General features: G+C 39.7%; 1 protein-coding gene across 1 annotated transcript in view; it reads left to right on the top strand.

Moving 5' to 3' along the window:
• Positions 1–25951, top strand: part of LOC135940047 (serine/threonine-protein kinase 32A) — a 40157-nt gene that overhangs the window by 12515 nt on the left and 1691 nt on the right. The window contains exons 2-10 of the mRNA XM_065484701.1: positions 3622–3677; positions 7149–7314; positions 7878–8037; positions 9588–9625; positions 20248–20337; positions 21061–21278; positions 23119–23244; positions 24743–24874; positions 25144–25272. Coding sequence (XP_065340773.1) covers positions 3622–3677; positions 7149–7314; positions 7878–8037; positions 9588–9625; positions 20248–20337; positions 21061–21278; positions 23119–23244; positions 24743–24874; positions 25144–25272 — 1115 coding nt within the window. The remainder of the gene's footprint in view (positions 1–3621; positions 3678–7148; positions 7315–7877; positions 8038–9587; positions 9626–20247; positions 20338–21060; positions 21279–23118; positions 23245–24742; positions 24875–25143; positions 25273–25951) is intronic.

Raw genomic sequence — 25951 nt, forward strand, 5'->3', positions numbered from 1 at the left:
TTGATACGTAATGACCTCCCCTAGGTAATGCAAGTGATCATAAGGGTGCCCACCCCCTTCAAACCCTTAACCACCCCCTGGAAATCCGAAAAATTAATTTTTTCATATTTTTAACCTCTATCTCGACAAATTAAGCGTGACACCAATCAAGTATGTCGCAAAATAGTTACAATAATAAATATTATTATTTTCTTTGTAGAGGAAACCTTAAAAAAAATAAAATTGCTAATATGAAGATATTAAAAAAATTATTTAGGTTTATTTTAAAATAGCATTATATTTGGTTTTAGTTTATTTAAAATAACTTGATTAAACTTTATTTATTAATATTTTAAAAATAAATTAATAAATGCAACCAATTCAAATATCTGAAATTGCACACCATATGCACCAAATTATGATGGTTCTACATTTTGTATTGGTTGCATTTATTTATAATAATAAAAGAACAGTGTGAAATATTAAATTTATTTTTAAAATATTAATAAATAAAGTTTAATCAAGTTATTTTAAATAAACTAAAACCAAATATAATGCTATTTTAAAATAAACCTAAATAATTTTTTTAATATCTTCATATTAGCAATTTTATTTTTTTTAAGGTTTCCTCTACAAAGAAAATAATAATATTTATTATTGTAACTATTTTGCGACATACTTGATTGGTGTCACGCTTAATTTGTCGAGATAGAGGTTAAAAATATGAAAAAATTAATTTTTCGGATTTCCAGGGGGTGGTTAAGGGTTTGAAGGGGGTGGGCACCCTTATGATCACTTGCATTACCTAGGGGAGGTCATTACGTATCAAACGGTGTGCGGTTTTTGTAAATCGGACCCATAGAAGCTGAGATTAAGCGGAAAACGTGTTTTTATTGATGATCAGAAGACTCGGAAAACATCGATTTTAAACACTCAATTCAAAATATCTCGAAAACGAAAAAAAAAACGTATCGCCAATTTTTTATATGTTGTTACCATGGATATGAGGCACATTTTGGCTATTTTGAATTTCCCAAATTTTATGTACTTGGGTATGTGGGATTTTTTTGAAAAGTTTGACCCCAATTTAGTGACCTTGACCTTTGACCTACGAAGTTGGTCATCGTGGGAAAGTTGTTTGGCATCAAACGTAAAATATTTTGGATACCTAATTTTTGTGTTTTCTATAAACAGAGTCCAAGTTACAAATCGCCGAAAACATCACCTTTTTCAAAAATCTCAAATTTTGAACCCCTGTAAAATGAACAATTTTTGGAATTTTGACCTAATATTTTAGGGTTTAACTTAGGTTCCCTAGGGCATCATCTCCACCGAATTTCATCAAGATCTGAAGACCACTTGCCAAACAGGGGTTCACTTAATATGGATCCTTCCTTCTGAAATATGGAACAAAATTAAAAAACATTTTTTATAATAATTGCAAAAGTATTCCGTCGAATGAAAAAGAAATTTTTGAAGTAAAATGTGGGTAGGAATAGTAATTTGAAGCTGTTGCATATCACGTAGAGATTTTTTAAATCAGCTCACGGCTCGTTGATTCGTGTTTAAAGCCCGCTAATTGGGTGCCAAAATCTAAACAGCGGAGAGGTGGATGATCCTGCACAATGACTGCTAAATTGCTGTAAGAGTTATCGAGACTAAATGAAAAAAGCATCAATCTTGCGATGCTCAAAGAGATCAGCGCAATTAGGTCTGAATATAGTGAAAACGAGCGACAAGGCAGAAATGATTGATGAACACGGCGGATGAATTCGCTGCGCTTTCTCCATCTCCACGCCGATGAGCAACCGCACCCACAGCGGTGGGGGGTGGCAATTACGAGATCATGTTCGCAGCCTGTGAGGCGGGGGCTGTCTGCGAAATCGCCGGTGTCGCACTTTGATGTGTTGTCGGGGGTAATTAAAGTATGCAAATCATGACTGGCGTTGCGAGCGGGCAGACAACGCGCACGACACACTCACCGGCGAGAAACGAGAAGCGCCACTCGGGCGTCGCCATGGCAACCCGCCGAGCCACGAAGACAAAAACACTCGTTCTGCCAGGCCGCTTATGTTTTTGTCCACGCGCGCTCGCCTTTCTTAATGCCATCATCACCGAAAATGAGCCAGTTCAGCATCCACACTCCGGGTCATACGCAGTTGCAAGCTCAGCAAAATTTGATACCGGAACGCGGCCCAAAAGACCGCTTGCCGAACTCGCGGCATCCCTGATCCCTGATTCCGCGCTAAACTTCGTCCATGAAACAAACGTGTCCGTAGGGAACAATTTTAACTTCTAAACTTAAATAACCCATTAAAGAAGCGCTGTAAAAACCATTACCAACGAAATTCGCTTTTTTTCTTACGTCGCAAAATATGACCCCACTCAATCACGTTTTTGGTGGACTCAGTGGTTATTCTACGTTCCGGAAAAACCACTTTAAACCACAGTCATGGAATTATTAAAAACCCTTCCACGGTTGGAAAATCTGATATCGTTATAATTTTGCTGTAATGTATACATTTCATATTTCTTCCATACATCTGAAACGCTATCCCCTTAAAAGTTTTTCAGAGCATTTACCGAAGTGACCACTTTTTAACTCTCATTTTCACCCATTTTGCATAAGTCATAAGAACAAAAAAACCACATTGGGCTTAAATAACATTTTACACTAAAACAATGTTTCATACTTTTAACATTTAGTAATTTTTCTAACAATACCACTACTTTTTTATTTACTAATACTGATAGAGGTTTGAGATTTGATTTTGACTTTTCGTAACAAAAAAAATTAACTGGAACACCCATTACATGATCTCTTTATAGAGAACTTTTAACAACCAAGCTTTGAAACTGCAATCAAATTGGTTTCAGGAAAAAAATAATTTGGTAAAAACGGAACGGTACCAATTTCTTGTGATTTATTTCCAGTAAAAAACTACCGTGGAAAAAAGACAGACATCAGAGCTGAAAACCCTGCACCACTGAGATCAAAGTTTCCTTATCAATGCGTAATATATTTTAAATTTTAAATAATTTGCTTAAGGGATTTGGCTATGTTTGGGCTTACCAGAGCTTAGAATTACTAAACATTTTAGAGAGTTTGAGGAATTCGCTTAAATATGAATTTCTTGCAACACAAAACTCATTTAACTCTCCAAAGAGGAGACAAAGTTTTGCTTGCGTGGAACTCATTATCTGAACGCCTTAATATTACTTTTTCCGTGCTGCAAGATTATGCCATAAAATTTTTCTGCGGTTTGCATGCCGCTGAAATTGCTCTCCCTGTTTTTCCACTTGTTACCTAGTTTCGGTAGCTAAAAACTCGCAGACGAAGTTTTTCAATTACAAATCCCTGCTTTAAAAAGATGGGTGAGCTTTGATTACCGTCCGCCCAGATGAGATAGCTCACGTTCCGCGGGCCTGCATATTTCGAAATTTTTATGCAAAGTTAATTTATCAAAATGATGAAAAGTTTTTTATCCTCATTGTTCCCTACAAGTTATGAGATTTTAATTTTGATGGTACTGATTCACCAATTTTTTGACAGATTAATTTAAGTAAAATACGAATAAATTTATTTAACTGCAACTGCATGAGCGTACGCATGTTAAAATAATTCATTTTACTCTGTTTCAGTGAACTTCGACCATTTCCAAATCCTGCGAGCCATCGGCAAAGGCAGTTTTGGAAAGGTGAGCAGTCTGTATAACCCAGACCAGAGGAGATAAAATTTTCCTCACAGCAGATATTGCTGTAAATTGAATTACACACTTTCAAGTAGCACGTGTTGCGATGCACATAATTTATGAACAAACCGTAAAAAGATATTGACAAGCTTGCGTGTCGAGTGATCATTAAACTTTGATGAAAACCAACTAAAACGTGCAGCTGGAAATAACTATTTTTCTTTTGTTTGACGCTACGTATGTATGCAAATAAATACGAATTTAAGTTCCAACGCTGGTGCAAAAAGCCAGGATAAATGTTAAATACAATACACAAAGAAAAATCTTATTTAATAACTAATGCAATTCTTAACAGTAATTACGAATTATATCTTCCTTTTATTTATGCTTCTGTGAAAGATTGAAAGTTGAAGTTGAAAAATTTAGCCGCATTTGTTTCGTCTGTATTATTACTATTTCCTATTTTGAATTTGAATTGACTTAGTCATGAGATTTAGAGTTCCTTAAAACAATTCAAATGAGCAGCGTATAACAGAACCTGTTGAATATCTAGCTTCGAAAATTAAATTTACATATATACTAGACATTAAACAAATCTCCACATTTACCGCACCACATTGCCTCTTGCGTCAACGAGTTAACTAACGGAAAGTATAATTTAATTTGCTTCGTGTTTCGAGTCGAATTAAGGTTTGCATCGTTGACACCTCGTTGCAAATGAAAACAAACAAAGCGCAAAAGCAACGGTATTGTTTGAAGCGTATCACACCTCTCACTAGTTTACGAAAAAGACGCGTGCCCGAAATGTTCAACTAGGCAAGAACGTGCACGTAATGCTGATTCAATTTTGCACAAACACTACAACTCGCAATTGCGTCTTTCACTGCGAGGCAACAAATTTAGCCGGAGGCAGGCGAGCTGAAATTCAATTTGCAGACTCCGGCGTGTGCGCGGCGGCTGAATGGGAAGGTAGCCATATAGGCCACCGTCGCCGCAGCTTCCGAGGCAAATCTGCCAGCCATCTGGCTGCTGCTTGGTTAGTTTGTTGACGGCGGAGATGACAACTGATTTTATTGATCAGAAAGCAGCTCGGCAAGTGCCTCCACAACACCCACCGATCACTCGATCAGAAAGCCTTGGAGAATTTTTCACTTGACAAATCACTTTCTGCTGGAGAACGCGAAATATGGGACGAGGAAACTTTCCAAACAAGATTCTTGGATGGACATGGAAGCACAAATGGGATGATCCAGATCCAAAGCTTTATCGGCGAACGAATTTTACCGTGTTTGAAGTTAACTTTGCTTTTCATCCTTATAAATTGCATTGGTTTGTTGATTCCTGGCACCTTTTTAGTCTTGTTTAATATATGCAAAATTTATATAATTGTAATTTAAAAATGAATGTTAGCTCAATGCTAACATTTTGTCGGAAAAATTGTGTTAGTTCAAAACTGCTGCCTGCTATTTCTTGAGGGAAAATAGAAAAAAATCTTATAGAACAACATAAAATGTTTTTAAAATAAAATATTATTTGTCCTCTAACTAGCATTGTGATTTAATTTTCCTCCTGTCAGGGTTGATATGTTGTTGATCATTGCATTGGTGGATAATCGAAAAGCTTAAACAGCTGGAGCCTAAATAATATTTTCAATAGTTTGCAGTGCTGTTCGTTCCTCGTATAATCTCTGCCGAGATCATGGTCATGTTAGCTTTAATGAATGCTCCATACCAGTCGCTTCACCACACCATGACAAAGGGAAATATTTTTGATAAAGCTTGCTGAAAAAGAACGGACAAACCACCATGATATTACACTGTTCTAACTTTGCGATCATGCCGAATAATTAACTATAACGTCAACAGATTCTCACTCTTCTTCAACTTGCAACATTTCTAATTTTCACAAGTCGCAACTGAATCAATTTCCTCCTCCTTATCATTCCAGAAATGTGGCAAAAATTGAATTTGATAAAGCTCAATAAATAATTGTTTCTTGGTAACATCAAAAGAGGCAGTTTTCTTGGAAAAATGTAATGGCTGCTGACGCAGGGAAAGCTTTTGATTATCCAGCATCCCCAGCGCTTTTTCGCTTTTGTTGCTCATGGAAAAATAAATCTGCTGCTTCAGAAGAGCACGCAACGAGAAAATAACGTGCCCTATGTGAAATTCGCAACGCGCGAACTGCTTGCAAAATGGCCTGCTTTGTACTTATTTTAGACCAAATATGGACGAATGCCTCAGGCTGTTAAATAATGATTTCGTGGACGTTTTTTTACAGAGTATCCTGCGCACAAAAGAGGAATCAATATTTAGGCGGGGTTTCCTTGTTTTTTTCTGAACGCTTCAATTAGAAGCGGAAATTAAATGTAGGAAAATTCGAAAATCGTATTTTATAGCATACAAAAGGAAGAACTTAAAAAATTTATTCTAAATTCAATTGAGTTCTGTGGCAAGTGAATCTTGGCCTCAGTCACCAGAAAAATGGGATTTTTTTGCGATGTGCGGAAAGAGTTGCCTTTGTTTTGAAAATTATTTTGCAACGCGGAACAAAGGCGGTGCAGAAGAACCGTGTCGCTGAAAGGAGTAGTTTAACAAGCTGGCGCCAGTGAGAGAACAGTACATAAGGGGCGCTGATTTTAATTACTCTGCTATACAGCTGCAAAGAGAATAATACGAAGGTTTGCACGAAGGTCTTGCATTCATATATTTATTTCCTGACCCACTGCAGCGACGGCTGAATAATTATAGCCACGTTTTCTTCTTCTTTCCCCGCTTTCGCCTTTCTTTCTTGCCCTCAACTGGGCTCTTTTTTCACTCTTGTCACCCCGTATAAGATAAAGTATCCATATTCTCTCCTTCTCTCTCTCTCTCTCTCTCTCTCTCTCTCTCTCTCTCTCTCTCTCTCTCTCTCTCTCTCTCTCTCTCTCTCTCTCTCTCTCTCTCCCTCCCACTCGTCTTCCCACCCAGCCGGTTTTATATTCAAAAGCACTTGAAATTGTCGCTTTTTAACGAGCTTGCGCCTGCCAAGCTGGAGATGAGGTTATATGCTCACAGAATTAGAACGAGAGCGAATGTCACGAAAACTTATGCTCCCTACTTCACTTTACCACAGAGAGCAAAATATATGCACGTGATTTTACATTCAAGAGCACGAATGGAATGACCTACATTATTAATTAATTGCTTTTTATTCTAACACTCTGAAACACTTGAAATGCGTTTTTAATTAAATTATATTTCCATAGTAGTATTATATGTTCGTGGAAAATAAAATGCAGCTTTCTAAGTGACACATATCTTCCTTCATTTTTCTTCAGTCTGCGAAGGTAACAAACACCAAGAAAATTTAAAGTAATTATATATGTTTCTTAAAATAGCTTTATAAAATTTGTCGAATTTAACTCCTTTAGTGACTAGAAAATCAGAGAGTCGTGGAAAAGATAACTTGAAATGAAGTTTTGCTGTTTGCTTTTAGGTATGCATTGTGCGCAAAAGGGACTCGGGTCAGTTGTACGCAATGAAGTACATGAGTAAGGCCCAATGCCGGTTGCGCGACGCTTTGAAAAACGTCCTTCGCGAGGTGGAAATCCTCTCTTCATTGGATCACCCGTTCCTAGTCAACCTGTGGTTCTCCTTTCAAGGTGAGTTTTTAAATCGGCGTTCGGCAAGAAGATATTAGCAATATTAACATGCAGAAGAAATTTTATTTAAGTATATGTCATGAAAAATATTAGTAATTTATTTTTGAGAGATTAATGCTTACAAAAATATCGTTTTATAAGATCGTTATGTAAACGATTATTTATATTTTCTCAAATTTGTTTCATACTATGTTTGTTAGAGGGATTGATTGCATAACTGAAATCGATTTGGCAATAAATCACCTTTTCCTTCTACTGCGTGGCTTCTATTTAGCAGCTCTTACAGTTCTCTGGAGGAAGAAAACTTTCAAATCTGCAAACTTTCTTTGACAAAAGACACAGCGACGAGTCAGAAATTAATTGGCTCCTTCTTGTGAGCCGTCTCGAGAGAGAAAATTGCCACTTAGATCTGAACCAATACTCGAAAGAGCAAGAAAAAATGTTTCTTTTGACGTAAATCCCGCCACGCTCCTATCATTCCGCTGGGCGAGAAAAGGGGCATTACACAAATTGCACGCCGCCAACATCGCACCCAATGATATTCTTTGGCTCTCGTTTTGCAGACGAGGAGGATTTGTTCCTGGTGACGGATCTGATGCTGGGCGGAGATTTGCGATATCACCTCTCGCAAAGGGGAACCTTTTCAGAGTCGAGTGTCGCTCTGTTTGTTTACGAACTGGCTCTCGCGCTGGACTATTTGCAGTCGAGGAGGATTGTTCACAGGTAATGTGCCCAAACAAACCCTTTCCAAAACATTCGACAGGGTCCTTTTGTTGCTCGTGTCTGGCTTATCTGACAAATGTTTTCATCCCAATCGACGTTTATCTTTCCGAAAGGTAAAATAAACTTGAGAAAGGTGTGGGATCAAACAATAACACTGCTTTTATTAAATTTCGGCCCAGATTATCCTGGGAAAGATAAATTCAATTTGCTCTCGCCCGTCAAGCGAGACAAAGAGGAATTTGCTCTCCTTCCAATTTAGTTTCCGTCAAGAAAATGCGCATTTTGTGCTTTAAATAATGTCGCACTCCAATTTAATTAGGCATTGTCTTCTCAGCGACAATGCTGACGTGAGATAACAAAACACGTGCTCCCTAACAGTCCGCCTACAAGGTGTGCGTAATGAATGTTCCTCTACAAAATCTGATTATAATTTCCATCAAGCGAGCTCCGCATCAAAGCAATAATAAGAGTTCACAAGCTGATAGAGAGCTGTCGACGAGAGTGTTTCCTTGCCTGCCTCCATTAATTACATATCCAGATCCACGTTGATGATGAGTTTAGCATGTGTTTGACACGAAATTAGATCTTGCCGGAGAGAAATTCAGTGCGGCATGCAATTTCAATTTTAGCAAAATATAATCACACGCTGCTGCTGGCCCATCAAAAAAGTGTGTCAGAGTCAAAGTACATTATAAATGTTTTGACGTAAAAAAACGCATCAAGCCAAAGTTTTCATTGCATGAAGCAAAGTAAGAGACCTTTTTTGGCTGCTTAAACACATTTTTAAATCACATAATTCGATAGCTCTTTATAAGATATGTTTTAATTTTCGTCAATAGAGCTTTCATAATAATAAAAAACTGGTATATTGACAAGAATTCCTAATTCAAGTCAAAGTCGGACGTTAGTAAAACAATTCATTTAGAAAAGCTGCACTTTTAATTAAAATTCTCAGAGTCTCATACTACTAATCAATATTGATATCAAGGCCTTCAACCTTCAACAGCTCTTTTCAAATAAGCGCAATTGACCTTATTTCAAAGAAAAGTCTCCAATCCCGCTATATGATTGAATTTGCTGCGAGAAATATAGCGGAAATAAAACTCACGCTTGGAAAAGCGGCTGAAGTTTTCTCGCTCACTCGTTGCACTCTCTTCAATTTTACTACCGTAGATTTTATCAAACATGCAACACTTACGCCAGCAGTAATTCCATCAGTGCAAATAGCTGCAATAAAATTGGAGCTCTTGCCTGGCAACGACAGTTTGAATTACATTGATTCTTTCTGGCAACTGCCGATGGGATTTGTATTGGAAATATTTCATGCAAAATAATCTCTTTCGACAGCGATGAATGGGGTCTGACAATAGAGTGGTAGCCTGCGTTCAAGCCAAAGTTAAATTTATCCCCACGAAAGGCAAAATCACGATTTTACACTTTTTACTCCCCATTCAAACCGACACAACAAAAGGAGCGCTCTCACGCACTCAACAATGCGTTTCTATCAGAGTTTAGCGAGTATTGATTGATTGACCTTTGTGTTGTTGCAGGGACATAAAGCCGGATAATATTCTGCTTGATGAGGAAGGTAAGTGAATTCTCTCGTTGCGCTTTCGCATGTGCGAGCGTGAAAAGTGCGGTTTTGCGCGCTAATGGATCGGCGTCAAGGAGCGCCTCGGGAATTCGAAAGTATGCTTTTTGTCGGGCACTTGTGCGTTGCGGTTGCCTACACCGCTGAGTGAGTGGCGGTGCTGCCCGCCTTTGACAGAGGATATATTTTTACTCGCGCGCGAGCAAAGACAAAACTCGCCAGGGAATCGCGTGTTTCCCCTAAGTAAATAAGCTGTTGTGCATTGCACGGGCGGAAAGAAGAGCGCTTAACGGGATAAACGGAGGCGTTAATCGCTTCCCTTCGAACAAAATCTGGGGCATTGGTACCATCCCTTTTGTAATGGTATGAAAGCTATGCTATCTTTTTTTCCAATAAACAAGCAAAAATCACCTCTAAAATTAAAAATATAATAATTTCTTTCACTCAAATACGACAAATTAGTTTTTGTCCCCTCCGTGATAAAATTTTGTTCAATTTCCTAGATTCCAAATTAGATTGAAAGTATTTTAATTGAGGATCAAATGTTTATTTAATACTATGCAGTAGGGGCTGCAAAGTGGCGATTACTTGTTATTATTATTTTTTAGTTTAAACCAAGAGTTGGCGCAAATCGTAATTTATCACGAACGTTTTATATTGATTTTTCATCACAGGAATATTTTATATACATTTTTAAAGTTACAATACATTATCTTTTATTTCCAATATTTTAAACTTTGTGAAGAGATTTTAACACCTTTACCTTCGAGTGTAATTAAGTTATTTATTATTCATTTATTTTTTGTTTTTTCACGATAAATTCCTAAGAAAATATTTTCGGATCACAATAATGATCATGTACCCTTCACAGTTTACTTATATGAATGCAATTCAGCTTTAAAATGAGATAGTGATAAGCACCCAATTATCTCGGGTCACGCCACTTTTTCGTGCCGATTTGATACTGGGGCCGCGGGTAAAGGTGATCTGTGCATAACGTTTTATTTTGAATGGGGAAACGGCCAGCATCTTGGCGAAGCACAATGCCCAAGTTCTGACGTTGATGTATGGCCTAGGAGATGGGGATTTATCGCCGGTCTGCGCATCATTTCCGCCTGCCCTCGAAATTTATCTGCACACACGAGCACTCCTGCGAAATATGTGGCATGTCTTCATTCATTTCCTCGTGCATTTCTCGGTCTCTCCTTTGCATTTCCTCAGACGCAATTTCTAAGTCGGAAAAATCGCTGTAGTTTAAGTTCAGCGGCTGCTTCTTAGAACGCATGACTTCCCGCTTCAGCCACATAGAACAAGTGCAAATAGAGTGTGGTATGGCACAATTGGATGTGTACATGGGTGAATGGCTCAGTGGTGACATCATTTTTCATGCCGGAACATTTCTTTCTCGTCTACTTACTTTTATTAGATCAATGCCCATTCTTGCGTGCTTTCTTTTTTATAAAAATGATGGTGCATGGTGGTCCTAAAAATAAAAAATTTATTTTATTCTTATCTAATTATGATTTTAGAAATCCGACAGTGAATAAGACATCTGAGAGTATAAGAAAACGCTTGAACCGGACAATTTAAGGCTTGAGAGAAAATCATGCCATTCAAATACTGATTTTCGTCAAAAATTCTTGTTTCTTAAACTATTTCATATGGGATACACCTGACTATACGGTTTCAAATGTGTTTGTCTTGAGATTGTCGGTGCGGAGGCAAGTGGCCCTTGAGTGGGCTGAGTCCCTGTGCGGCCTGGTGCGCTCATGTTATCAGTTCGCGGTGTTATTGGGACCCGGGTTTCAGCATTCGTGCTAGTGCAGTGCGCGCCCTTCCCGGTCCTCGGACAGGGATAAAAAGAGCAAAAAAAATAGGCATCATGTCAAACTCTAAGAAATCAATTAATCTGCAGTAAAATGCTATCACACAGCAGACAAAACTTGACACTTTATCACGGATTTATTCGCCTATAAGGACAGTTTCAGACAGTTTTGGTAGTTTAAGATAGTTTATCAGAATAGGTCCAAATGCCTTCAATGTGCACGATTCATGCAATTTAGTTAAATCCCAAAACGATTCGAAGCCAAAAAGAAACTTTCGATAGTCGTTAATTAACAGCTCATATTATTTGTGTGTTTTAAACAAGGAGCAATCCCACATTTTAATTTGGAATAATTTCTCCAGGCGATGCTGTAAGTCCATTGAATGTAATAAACTCGACTTGCCTGAAAACGCTTTTGTTAAGGGTAAAACGAATTTTCCCTGGAGAAGCAGAAGAGCGGGTAGTTTACCTATGGATTAAAATGGGAATGAAATGGAGCTGGATGGGGGGCGGCTCTTCATTTAGTTGAATGCAGCCGAGGCTGACGTCATAAAAGTTTTGTGCGCGAAAGCTGAAAATCTGAGCCGAGAGGTAAAGCAAAGAGAGGCCATTGATCATTCTTCCGTGAGTGCGTAGACATATTGAGTTAAAGTAAGCCGTACGCGATGGAAAAGGGAGCTGGAAAAGGTGTGGTGAATTATTTAGCGGGCGTTGAGCAAATGCACGCACAAGGGCAAGCCGGAGAATCAAGCGCACAGAGACGGAGACGGACGCGAAAGTACGGGCGAACGCAAACATTTGCCCTCGCGTGTTTTATCTTGCTTTTGTCCCGCCGAAATGAAGAATAGCTCAGGTCTGCTCTGCTACGGAGAGTCAAACTCTTTTTCGCAACTTGAGTGACGACAATTTTGCTAGACTCACTATTTATGTGCGCATATAAGGGCCCCAACGGCTAGGATTTTCATTCTTGTTGTGAATGAAAACTTCCTGCGTCAGGTGGGTGTGTAGTTGTTTTCGAAACATTTTGAGACACCAAGATAAACGTTGCTAGGCAATGTTTTAAAAGCTTAAAAAGTACCAGGTATTTTTAATTGCGTTTAAGAAAAGTCTATTTTGCTTAACAATTTGGATAAGATTTTTTATTGTAACTCTCCAGAATATCAGTAGTTCTTTAAATATTATTTACCTTCTCATACATTTTGAAGCTTCTTCTTTAAGTTGAGGATATATGAACATTTCGTGTGAGTGCTCAAAAGTAGTTAAATTGGGAAACTTGCAGCGCAAACTTAAGTCCCTTAATGCGATTGACTGCTCTCTAGCGTCAGATGTTAAGGAAACTTTCAATTCTGAGTTGGAAAAGCTTTTCCTTCATAACAAATTATAAACTATACATTCTACCAAGATCTACCAAGAAGATTTGCTGCAAGTTTTTGTCTGTCCTGCAGAAACACTCCCAGTAAAATATTAGACTTCTTCCTTGAATCTAAGCCAATTTGATCATGATCTATGTTCAGATATATTTTTTTCTTTTCTATCGCTCATTTTTTAAGCAGACATAATACTGCATAATAATTGAATCTAGGATCTGGGCAACATGAGCTGGTGTCTTTGTTTCACGCCTGTATTAGACTCACATGCCCTTTGAGTTAGTCTTTTATCATCTTCTGAGTGAAAAAATTGTATCTCGTTAAATTGATGATACATGTGGAAAAAGTAACGATATTTTTTGTTCTCATTATTAAGAGGAGCTTGGAGGAAAGCTAGCGTTGCGCGATGATTGCACAGCATTGCTTGGTAATAACTAGTGCGAGGCTATAACGGAACCTGCTTAGAAAGGAAACTTCCTGCGTTTTAAATTGCATCCGAGGTCAACCTAACGATAGTTTGTTCAGCATTGTGATCGCATGGTTACAAGGCTAACCACATTAATAGACTCACCAGACACACAGCTAAATGTGATGCTAGACTGTAATATCAAATTACGAACTCGTCCCTTACCCTCAGCAACTTTCGTTGGAGCCATTGGAGCATATTTATTGACCTCTTTGGTTTTAAATTTAGTTTTCGGTTTCACTCTTTGTTAAACCATTAATGTGATAATTTTTCTCGATAAAACATTTACAAATCATTAAATTTAAATAGGATCTGGATGAAAAACTACTGATTCGTTTACTCTCGCGGTGTCTTGGTTCCTCTGATCGAAATGGGGTTTATCTGTTGCGGCACAATCGTGCAGGGCGTAGTTTGACGCGGCGGCGTGCGATGTGTGGTTAAAGAGGAAAAGTGGGTTACATGCCAAATTAATTGTCATCTGGCCGACACTGACGTCACCGGAGCGCGTTGTTTGTTTGCAGATCGGAAACAGCTTGTGACTTGCAGCTCTCCAAACAAACGCATTGAACATCGATCCTGCCCCGTGGGCTGGTCATAAATAATTCAATGAGCAACGGGCACAATATTCGGTCGAAAGTTCATAGTTTTAGAAATATGATTTGATTCATTGAGGAGTGAGGGATGAGGGGAGTTTTAATCATAAACATTGTTCAATCTCTGTCGGCGCGTGATACTGGTTGATTCATTAGTATCAACCAGGCTTATCAGTTGAGCGTACTCTGGTTACAGCGTGGTCGAATTGGAAAGGTGTGTTTTCTCCAACGGGGAACGATATTTCGCACGTTGGGTGGTGAGTACCGCAGAAAAGGCGATTACGTGACGCTGCTGGTATGGTTTTATCATCGAGTTCGTATTTAGCCGGCTGTGCATTGAATGCGAATCAGATGATAAAAAATTCTGTGATGAAATGCAGGCGCAAATAATAGCCTGGCCTTGACACATGAGGAAATGCACTTTTCGTCCTCCTTTTCCGCTCCGTAATTGGCTGTCAAGTGCAGTACCACACTCGTATGTCTAGCGTGTCAAATTACTGGAGCAGCAATCATTGGTGACAGTGAAAAACTTAAACGTCTTCCATTGCACACTCACAATGCCCAGAAACATTTCTCTCATTTGAGTTTATCGATCTCACTGTTTCGTGCCAGGTTTTCGTTATTCTGACACGGTTGGTCCAACAGAGGCAATTGAATATTATGACGTGCGTTTCTGGCTGCTGACATTTAACAGAGGTTCGTGAGAGCTCCCCGAATTTGCATATAGCAATGGATTGTTAATTTCTATTTCTAGTTTCAAAGTAATTTATGCCACGATATTTCGTAACTCTGCACCACCAGGGAAGGAAACTCATTGTTTGTATATTTTACCTTTTTTTTCTATTTCTCAATTCTAGGTATTCGGAATGGGCTTGCGCATTGGTACCATGAAGGTACACCATTCATGTTGTGAGTGTCAAGCATGAATAATTTGGCCGGCTTATATGTACAGCGATAGAGCGGCCGCCGTGCGACACAGCTCGTTTATTTGGCCAGCTACGCGAATAATCCGCCGGGGTGCCGGTGTCAGCCGCAATCCCCTGTAGGCAAACGTCGCCATTCTAAATGAATAATCGCGGCTGCACCAGCCCATTTGACGACGCCTGCTGCAATTTTGATGCCTGCCCACAGACCATACGGCCAGCAGCCCGGGCAAGCGCTCTGACAATAATTCGACGCAAAAACGTGAGTCCGCCGTGCTGGAAAATCTGGCTCATTCGGATCGAAAACACGGCACAGTCGTGCGCAGCAGTTGACTACTGAACGGCTCGACAGAACTGCCTTATATATGGGCCCTGGGAACAATATTTTTGTACGCGGGTGTGTTTAATGGGAAATTTTAACCAGTCCTGTTGCGTTGTTTTGGTATTTCTTGTTTGATTAAAAGCTTATTAGCTGTAGGCCATTAAAATACTAAGACAATTTGTTGTGTTTATTTAGTTAATTACTAGATTTTTGGCCTCTCATAACTTTCGTGTTTTGATTCTAAAAAATCTATTTTAACAACAAAGGCTCAAATATTACATAGTGTATCGGAAGAGGAATTCAGAAATTAATGCTCACATTTTTACATTTAAAAAAAACTAAAGGAAATAAACTCATTTTTCAATCTGAAATAAACAAATGAATTATTCAATTTTTTTTGGAATTGCATCTACTAGATTTGTGTGCGTTAGAAGAGTTGTCCGGGTATACCAGTTTTATTGGTATGCAGCGATCAAAATGTTGTTTAGAAATCAATAATAATACCAGTATTGTATCACAACGAGTAGCAAGGCCACGATTAACTCTCCATTTAATTTTTGGGCTTCATTGACTCGAATGTAGCGGCCCACATAGCAGTTGGCCTCAGCAAAGGCAGAGGAGACGAGTATTAAAGGGGCACTGCTCGAATTTTCGTCACCTTCAGCTGCGAAAATGGCTGCCCGCAATGATGATAATTTATTTTCCTCGAGTCTCGTTGACTGCGAGAGTCTTTGCTTCCCTTCTGTTTTTTGCGTTGTTGCTGCAATTTATTTGCTTTCCAACTGGAACCCACTGTTTCCATTTGCGGGAGAAACGCAATTGGCTTTTTCTGCCGGGCAGCGAATGAACGAATGGCTACACAAGCGTTTATTGTCGGGTTCAATTCCTCTTGCGTTCCTCGCAGCGTTGTGCGCGAGACATGAACACCAACTTTGTTTCGCGCTCGCTCTCATCTATAAACTTTTTGCTGGGCGGCAAACTTTTTGCTTCAAAGAGACAACATCTACCTAAAATAATATTCAACCGTGCAATCGCTGTTTTAAATCATCATTAATTGAGGAAAATTTACTAGCTTTAAAAGTTAGGTTCATATATCTTGTTTTAATCCTTGCTCTTTCGATTTTAAAAAATGATACTGCATTATCGAACATTTAAATCTACCTGGAATAAATCGCATTTAAGTCAAAATTGTAAACCAGTTAAGCCATTTAATTTACACTGTTCACGTGCAGTATTTTACAATGGTTTTTGCTGTATAATCGGTTGACATTAAATTAAATTAACGAGTGTTCATTCTTTCAATTCATAGGCAAATTCACGCCCAGATTAGTTTTTGTTTCCAAGATAATTTAACATGAGTAGTTTTCTCAGCAAACAAGATAATTTTTAAGACAATTATAGCGCTTGCAGTGGATAAAGGCTCTCGGGAGAATCAAAACATCAACAGGAAAGTTGGGAGTGAGAATGCGCTGCTCAATTAAATACTATCAAAGTTGTCATGAGCAAACAGCAAACATGACTGCCTGTTTAGCCAACGATTTGATTGGCAACATCCGCCAGTAGAAAAAGTTCCTGCTATATAGCTACCAGCGAAAGAGGGAGAAAAACCATTTAATTTCGTAATTTCTTTCAAATCTCTTTGGCTTTGAGCCAAACGAGGATATAATAAGTGGGGCAGGTCCATATACCACACAATTTAAGCTCTCCACCACTCAACGAAAGATATATAGCTTTTTTATTTATAGGGACGAGCATAGCACTGATCGAAACTCCGATGGAAAAAAGCAGCATTTGTTTGCAAATGATTTGTCAGCATGATATCGAGAATTTATAAATTTGCGTTTTGAGGGTATTTAAATGTTTTGTATCAAAAAGTTTATTACGAGATTTTTTGCGAGCTAGTGGTACGGCAATCTTTTTCACTTTTTGTTTGACTGCTCTTCCTTTTAAATCGATTCTTTAGCTTCGTGTGTGTGCATGCTGAGTAGTGCGTATACGTGTGTACTCAACAAGTGTTCCCCTGGTAGTTTCGCTGACGTGGCATTACCCCAGACTGTGCTCTCTCCGCTCAGAACGTGAATTTTTATGATCGCTCAAAGTTTGATGTTCCATTCTGCTAACAGCGACCAAACCAACGATAGCTCAGCCACCAGGTGTGCGTTTCGTGGCATCGTAAAAGAAGTAACAAAGATATCCCGCTCAGGGTGTTATCTGTTTTTTCTACACAAACCCGTTAAAAATTTCCCGTCAACCATCTTGTCTGCTCTTGGTGTGCTCAATCTTAGGCAGAAACTTCAATTAAAAATTATTTTCTCCTCTGTGAATTCTAGAGATGCCATTTACGCACATGTCCTAAATCGGAGTTAATAAACCAGAAGTGGCATCTGTACTATATCGCTTTTCTCACTGCTCTCTACCACGTAAATGTAAAGCAATTAAAATGTAACATTTCGCTAAACTAGGAATGGCTGTTAAAAAATGTGCAGCATTCAAACGTCAGTCTTTTTTCCATTCATAACCGAATGTTTGCAACGTTGAATAAAATATTAAGTCTCTCTAGGGAAATATGTTTTGCAGTTTTTGCCATTACTCTCTTGCAAAAAAATGCACCTAATTGCAAGCGCGACATACTTCTGCAAAAATTCCCGTGTGGTCGTTGGAGGCGACAGAAACATTTTCACTTGCTGGAGTGGCTTTCATTGTAAAACAGCACGTGCTGTGAACTCTAATGCTCCACTGCGGCCATAGTGGAATCGAGGTTGGATTATACCTCCTTTTTTACCGGCCAAGGTTGCCGTGGTGTGCAGATGGAGTATAATTCTAAATAATGATTTTCCCATTTCTATGCAAAAAAGCACCTTGATTCACCGAGTAATGCTGTGTGAGATATTTCTTACAATTTGCGTTGTAATTATTTTTGCCTATAAAAGGAAATCCAATAAAAATTTTCATTTCATTTAAGTTGGACGCTTTTGCAGTGAAATGCAAACAACCTCTTCCCTTTGAGCCTAATTTGCAAAGGAAATCTCCTTCCACGTGGGAAATATTCTAACTTTATTTTACTACCTCGTCAACAGCTTCCAAGTTTGCAATGCGAGTCCGTAAATCAGAAAGATAAACTCAGTCAGCGATGCGTTAATGTCGTCGCGAGTCAGACACACACCCACACATGACGCCCATCGTGAAAGAGATATAAGTATGAAGGTTCGCAGGGTTGTTTACGGAATGGAAGGCCACCGAGCTAGGCAAAGGTTGGTCCGAGAGCTGATGGGTGGCCGGATGCGGACGCTCGGAATCACTGCTTTTATGGTGGCAAATGCTTCGGATAATGGTCACGAGCGGCACTCTCAAGCCGGCAAATGTTTCAGTTTCCCAAGGTTATGCGACATATCCGACGGGATTTATTGATGGTCAAAATAGCTCGCACTTTCGTGCGCATAATTAATTACCCTCGTGCGTTTCGCAAAGAAGCCATGGTCTTGCGGTACCTGTTGTAATATTAAATTTATGATCGTAACAAAAAACTTTCAAGGCGATTAAAACTGTCGTGCGTTGCATGCACTGAGGGATTGATTTCCAAACTGAGATTTTGTAAAATTACGAGCAAGGAGAGGCTTTAATATATTTGATTAAATTCAGCAAATTACTTTAGGACGTGTTTTATTCTCGATAGAGGAAATAGCTATTGCTATTTTAGCACGCGATGAAGTACGTTATCCCTTCCTAATGAATTGCTCACTGCGAGGCGCCTTGAACGAAACTGCTCCTCCTCTAAATCAATCGGTCGGATTGGCCAATTAATTTCCCCAGGTTGCACTTAATCGTTGCACGCGCATCGCATTAGCCCCTGACACAAACTGTGCATCTCACTGTTTTAGCGAGCATTATTTATGCATGGACACCGATAACACTTTGGTGTGTACATGCACCGCGGTCAAAATCGATAGGCGAGGTCAAAAAACCGGGCTGCAGCATGCGATCGTGTTTATCAGCAGACGGAGTCGCATTTCGTAATTAAAAGTATTGCTGACAGAGTGGTGCTACTTATGATGGCACGGCTTTTTTTCCAACGCCCTCGTTGAAAGGTATTCCGATGGGACGACTAGGCATTCAGTCGCAGTGGCACTAATGCTTTTTAATAATTTCCCGGAAAACTCGCTCTCTTTACTCTTGAATGCATTTTGGCCTAAACATATATTCATACAATTAAACTGGCGTGAGTTTTGCAAACAGATCAGCATCAAGGAACACGAAAATCACATTATGCGTTTTAATGAGTCATTCGCAATATCGCGTACTACCTTATCAATTTTGGCGTCAAAAACAGTCCAGTAAAAATTTCCGTTTTATAGCAGCCTGAAAAGTGTATCAAGTTAAAGCCTGAATTTTAAACTCTAACGGGTTCCAAACAAAATTTCAATATTTTTAACCAGCAGCAACAAAAACAAAAATAACGGTCAAACTTTCCCCATACACACATGTATTTTCCTGTAGTCTCGGTTGCTTTCAGGAGAATTGGCTTCGCGTGCTGTCTGCACCCGGGATCAGCCCCGTGTAATGTGGGTTGCGTCACTGCAATTAAATTATTCAATATCGAGAGTCTGCTGCTACGGCTTTCAATGCCGACCCCTTATTCCATGGGCCGCCCGCCGGCGTGAAATTGTTCCGAGGGTTTCGGATCGAGTCAGCAAACCCGCACTCTCGGTGCCTTTCACCTTGTTGCCGGCAGGCGCTTTTAAGGATTAAACAGCGTGCCGTCGATTTTGCCGATTGCGTTTGCCATGCAGCAAAGAGCTGGCCGTCGCTTTTCAGCCCAACTCGACTTAACCCAACTGCGTTAATTTGTTCTTATTGCTCGAGCAAGGCTCTTGCAAAAGTCGTTTTTTGCGTCAACACGTTTTAATAAGTCTCCAGGCTGAGTGAGAGAGGCGTGTGTGCTGTGAATTATGCAAATTTTGATTAGCTCCTGGCGTTTTTGCCAAAATCCAAGAGTGAGAGCTGCTTTTTCATAAACTTAAATTTTCTCTCCTTGAATAACAATGAAGCTTTGCGTACAATGGTTATGCAAAAAAGTTTCAGCCTCTCGCATAAAGTTAATTAACTTTTGTTTCATCTTGTTTCAGGACATTCACATATCACAGACTTCAACATAGCGTCAGTTTTAGAAGAAGGGCAGCTCGCTACATCCATGTCGGGGACCAAGCCTTATATGGGTGAGTAGCACATATACAAAATTCCACCATGGGTGGATGTAATCTATCCTTGTTGTCTATTAAAGTAACTCTGACCAGCTGCAGACCACTCTATTTTCCGGTGGCTTTGCAGCTGCATAAAAATAAAAATTTCAGCCCAATTTTTGAGACCAAACTGATTATTTGTTTCGCATTCGTTTTCAAAGAGTTTCCCAATAATGATCAACGCAAATCAACCTTTAAAAGAAAAAAGGTGGCATTACAAATATAATTAAAAAAGTAGGAAGTGATACTTTGAAGTAAAAATAACTGCATACGTCTGCCATTATCCCCCAAATAAATATTAGTCATCGATTCCGTTGTTTTCAAAATGCTTGCCTGGTGAACATCTTAAAATTCATTATTTCGAAAGCAATTAACAGACCGGGTATTCCATCCTTAATATTTAGTTTTAAAAGCAGCTATTCCATTTTTTACACTTTTCACATATGCAAAACGGCAGCAATCGAACATCACATCCCCTGTGCCTGTCAAAACTGTTCCCTGTCCAAACACGCACGTCCTTTTCAAATAGCCTTTGCGGCCGAACAAACACCGATCTGTCTGCCCAACTTGGCAGCCTCCCCATTGCATATAGATTCGTCACCCCCACGGCAAGGTGCCCTCACGAAAAAGCAATATACGCACATACCAAAAAACTATCGGAATTCGACCTGACCAGAGTCCACATAATATGTGTTGCAGCTCCTGAAATATTTGCGTGTGCCGCCGACGAGTGCGTTGGCTACAGCTTTGCGGTCGACTGGTGGTCGTTGGGCGTCGTGGCCTTTGAACTGGTGTGCGGGTCGCGGCCCTTTGACATTCACTCGTCTACGCCGCTGAGCGACGTGCAGACCATCCTGGCCACGCAACCCTCACAGCCCATCGACGTCAGCGGCAGGATGTGGGACCTTCTCGCCAGGGTGAGTACACAAGCCACCGCAAAATCGCCGCCACCCATAATTATTGCAAACTCGCAGCCGGCTTTTAATTTTCTGCTAAAATCTGCGGAGACGCCACTAATGGTCGATAACTTTCACTTTCGCAGCTATTTTTAGTATTTTTAGAGAAAGCTTTTGGTATATTTTCCATGCTAATATCCCTTATAAAAATACGCTAAAATTTCATGAAAGTCTTTTTCATTTAGTATGAAGCAGCTGAAGGTCTGCTTTCAAGAGGGGGAATTATATTATAGTCGTTGGTTTGATGGCCGCGCCATAAAATTCAACACGAATATGCTGTTTAAGACATTATTGCAACCTTGGTCGTATTAATAAAAGTGAAAGCGGCCGCTTTGATTGATTTGACACGAAGTCAAAAGACGATGTAGCGTGCGGGTAGTCCAGCCGAGTGGACTCGCGAATCCAATGCTGGCGAGCACATTGTGTGCGTGATGTCTGCGTAGAATCTCATTAGCAAGATTGATGCCAAGCGTGTGGACTAATCAAGTTTCAATTTGATAGCATTATTAATCCGTACAATGACTAGGCTCATTTGCATGCAGCTCCATTAGACCTTCACCCTTGGACCCCGCATCATCGATTGTAGCACCCACCATATTTGTCTCCTGAGCAAATAGACCTCTGCTGGGGTGCGGTTTGTAGGATGCATAACGAAATCATATACATTTGTATTTTAGCCCATTTGGTATCTTGCCAAGTGCCAAGCAACCCTTGAGATTTAATATATTGCACTAATTCATCTCTGTTAACAACCGTTTAAAAATTGTAGACTACTTATTACACAAGGTGACACTAGTGTTAAAATCTATCAGAATTACGATTGTAATAGTTAACAATCGTAAAGATTTTGTAAACTATGCAATGGAATACACAAGATTTTTTCGCTCTAAATTTACATCTTCTTTCTCTGGTTGAGCGAATAAAAACTTAATTATCTACAGAACTGAATATGCATTGAGAAAAAGGAGTTTCACAAGACTTCGCGCAAGATTTATCTTTATGAATAACTCTCGCTCTCTCTTTCGGTCAGAACTTTGACTCAGAGAGATATTGAAGGGCTGTTCTTCATCCTCATTTCTTATTCACCTTTTTTGGCAAAAAGTTGACAATCCAGTTCAATATTTATGTATCCCGCAGTCCTTTTCATCCCAAAAGAGCAGAGAATAATATTTGTTTTGTTTTGCGGCCTACATTGACGAGGGTTCACCAGCAAAAATGTAAAAGAAAGTATGATGGCACGCGCCGCTCCTCTATGAAAGTAGTTCATATTCAGCCGGCACACGTGTTAGGTGGTAGGCTTCATGAGGGATGTGACATATATGTGACTCCCATAAAATACATTGGATATGTGGATGTTTTTATGATATTCTTTTCATTGCTTTGACTTTAAACGTATAGGAATAATAACATAATGAGTTCTGTTATAATATTTTATTTAATAACACACGTGAAATAAAATTACTTTTTGGCGTATTTTTCCACTACACTAATAGAAATTTAATCGAAACACTTACCATTAGGAACTTTTGGTTACCTTTTATAATTAGTCAACTAACAATGATGCCGTTGAAGTCTTTGTAAAAAAATAATATCTTAAATATTTTTAATCCTTTTAGCTATTTTAAAGAACTAATTATTTTGTGCCCCACTCATTTAGATATCTTGAAATTCGGAAAGCTAAAAAATAGTCAGCACACGCTATTGATTATTTAATGTCTGGCATGCAATTAAAAAAGCAAGATTTGTTTTCCTGCGATGAAGGAACAGCAGTGTGATGCAATACTCCGCTTTGTTGTTCCAGTTGCTGAGTGCCCGACCTGGTGAGCGGCCTTGCTCGTTGGAGGAACTTCCTCTGGCCGCTTTGCTCCCTGGTTCTGGAAAGGAAACTATTCTCAGCAAATCCATCACGCCTCAATTTACGCCACCGGTAAGCAATATAGCTGGATGGCGGAGTGCAAATGTCGTTGTCTTGTAATTTCACAGAAGCGAATGCAAACTTCCGTCTTTCCTGTGAGACGCATTGTTTTGGGCTGAATAGTTGAAAACTGAGCCGCGCTCGTTAATGTTTCGAAGCGCATTGTGTGTGCGTCACTGGCTCACTGGCTGCGCGTGTCGCTCATTAATTATCAAAACGATCACGTTTAGGGCAAAAGCCTCTCAGGAGAAGGTTCAAAATTGGCTTTTATGGAGGGGCATCTCGTGCATAAATAGCCTCCATAGTTCCCAAAGTCCAGTAAATGATACCGTGGCTACATAAGTAGGGTATTTTATCATTATATGTATTAAATTCAGAATGGACTCCTCTTGCTGAAGGTCAGAGTTTGAACGAGCTCATTTGCCCTTCTCTAGAGAGACAGACACATAATAATTATGGTATTATGAGTAATATTTCACTTTTATAAACGAAATCCCGGATTCATATGTGGACGCACCATGTTACAAAGCCCGACAACTTGGCAGCCCTAATCCCACGTCCGCTTCGGAATTCAAATGTCCTGATTTGGTTTCAGCACGCGCCGTACAAAAGGCTGACACACTACGACCCCTATCGATCCCTCCGGAGGTGGCCTTTTATTTAGGCGTGTGCATGCAATATGAGTGATTTATATGCTGCGAGAGAGAGAGAGAGAGATAGTCCGTTTATTTCTGTTCGCGTGTATGTCGCATCCTCTCTCTTTTTGCGACGCCACTCTCGCAAAGGTAGAGTACTCTTTCACCCTCGACCCGTCCAACGCCATGAAAAATGACTGCGAAGGGACATGAATAATTTGCATGTTTCGCATTTATCCAAGAGACACCGGCTTCTTTTTTGGACCTGCGTGGCTAACGAAATTGAAATTTATGAGAGCACATTTGCAATGGTTATTTTTCTTAACCATTCGTCTCTGAAAACCCTCTTCAGATGGGCGACGAGTTAGTTTGCATTTTTTGTCCTGTGGGGAGCAACCAATGTAATAGGTTCATTAGAGTAAATCCAGAAAAGTGAAAACCTGATCTCTTTGTATTGCTGAGAAGCAGCCCAAGTTTTGTTCTGCAAACCGGCAGTGTTTAAGAATATCCCATTTCCACCGGCATTTCGCTGTCGTTCTACAAAATGCCAGGATATAAGAGTCGCGAACGCAATATTTGTGCAGTGTCTTGAAGGCCTCCGCCACTCAGGAGCACCGCAATTTCGCCCCATATTAGACCGGTTTGACTTCAAAGAACTGCCGATATTAAATTCCTGAAAAGTAGCCTGGGAAAGAAAAGCACTCAAGAATCGAATACACTCGCGTCATGTTTCTCTCTTTGTTGGAATCTGCGCGCAGAATTTTTCCTCTATCTCGGATTACATCGCTTGCCATGAGCATTTATTCGTGGCTTGCGCGTGTTCCAACAGGGCGATCGAACGATTTTGAGCAATGGCTTTTATTCTGATGTTTTAGAAGGGCCACTTGAACTGCGATCCAACTTTCGAGCTCGAGGAGATGATAATTGAGGCGCGGCCTCTGCACAAAAAGAAGAAAAGGCTCGCCAAGCAGCGTTCCATCCGTGAAAATCAGCTCAGCCTTGATTTGGTAAGACTCATCCTCTTTGTAAATCTCCTTAATGAACTTTCTCGCTTCTTTGATGTAAGAGCACCTCCGCCGAGTTCTGACTTTGTCTTAAGAAGTTGGATGAAATTTTATCTCTCGTAAAAAATAAGCTCTAGCTGAAACTTGACGTTATCATTCTAAAATTAAATGGTAATTTAGAAAGATAAGGTGAACTCTGAGAAGAAGTTCTTTTTTAAATTTCCAAATTACTGGCAACATCATTAATTTATTTTGCAAATAATGTGTTGTAGGATCCTGAACTGGCCGATCCAGACTCGCCGACGATGATAGCCGAGTTCAGGATTTTCAACCGCGAACGAGAAATGGAGAGAAAGGAGCGAGAAGAAAGAGAGGCAGCCTGGGAGCAGGAGTTAATCCAGGTAAGGGTCACCGCAAAATGGCTCGTTTTTTCCTTTGGGGGCCTTTTTTGCCTGATGCTTTTTCATCGCGTGGGAAAACGCGGATGAGGGTAAGCGAGTGAGGAGCACTAGTGCTTTTAGCTGTTGCCACCCGGTGAGAAATGGCTTATCGCACCTGTGATATTCCATTATGCGCCTCACTACCGATTATTGATCGGTCGCACGCATCTTGTGCGTGTGACTTGAGCTGCAGACCGAGCGGCACTTCGAGTGCCGCCATTCACTCTGGGTCAATTACGCATCCTAAGCAAATTAGCTCAAAATGACGACGAGTATCGGTTGCATCTTCTTGAAAGGAGAACACGCCTCACAGCGATAGCAAAAGCCACACGTGTGTGATGAGGATAGATCGATACAACTTTAATCTCATCTTCCCTGTATTGATTGAAGTTGGATTTATTTTTACCTGTCGTATCAAACAATCGGCAAAAGAGACCCAGCAATCAGAGTATTAATCTTCACATCGATAGAAATCTACGCAATAGATTTTGGAACATTTGTTTAATTCGAACATTTATCATGTCATCAAGAACAAGCCAATCTATTTATCCATTGCTAGTTTGCTAACACGGATTGAAATTCCAACGGCGCTCTCTTTTCCACATGATATTGCTGAAATTTCAAAATTATCGTTTTCTAC

The sequence above is a fragment of the Cloeon dipterum genome, chromosome 1, assembly GCF_949628265.1.
Source record: "Cloeon dipterum chromosome 1, ieCloDipt1.1, whole genome shotgun sequence".
Taxonomy (NCBI): Eukaryota; Metazoa; Arthropoda; class Insecta; order Ephemeroptera; family Baetidae; genus Cloeon; species Cloeon dipterum.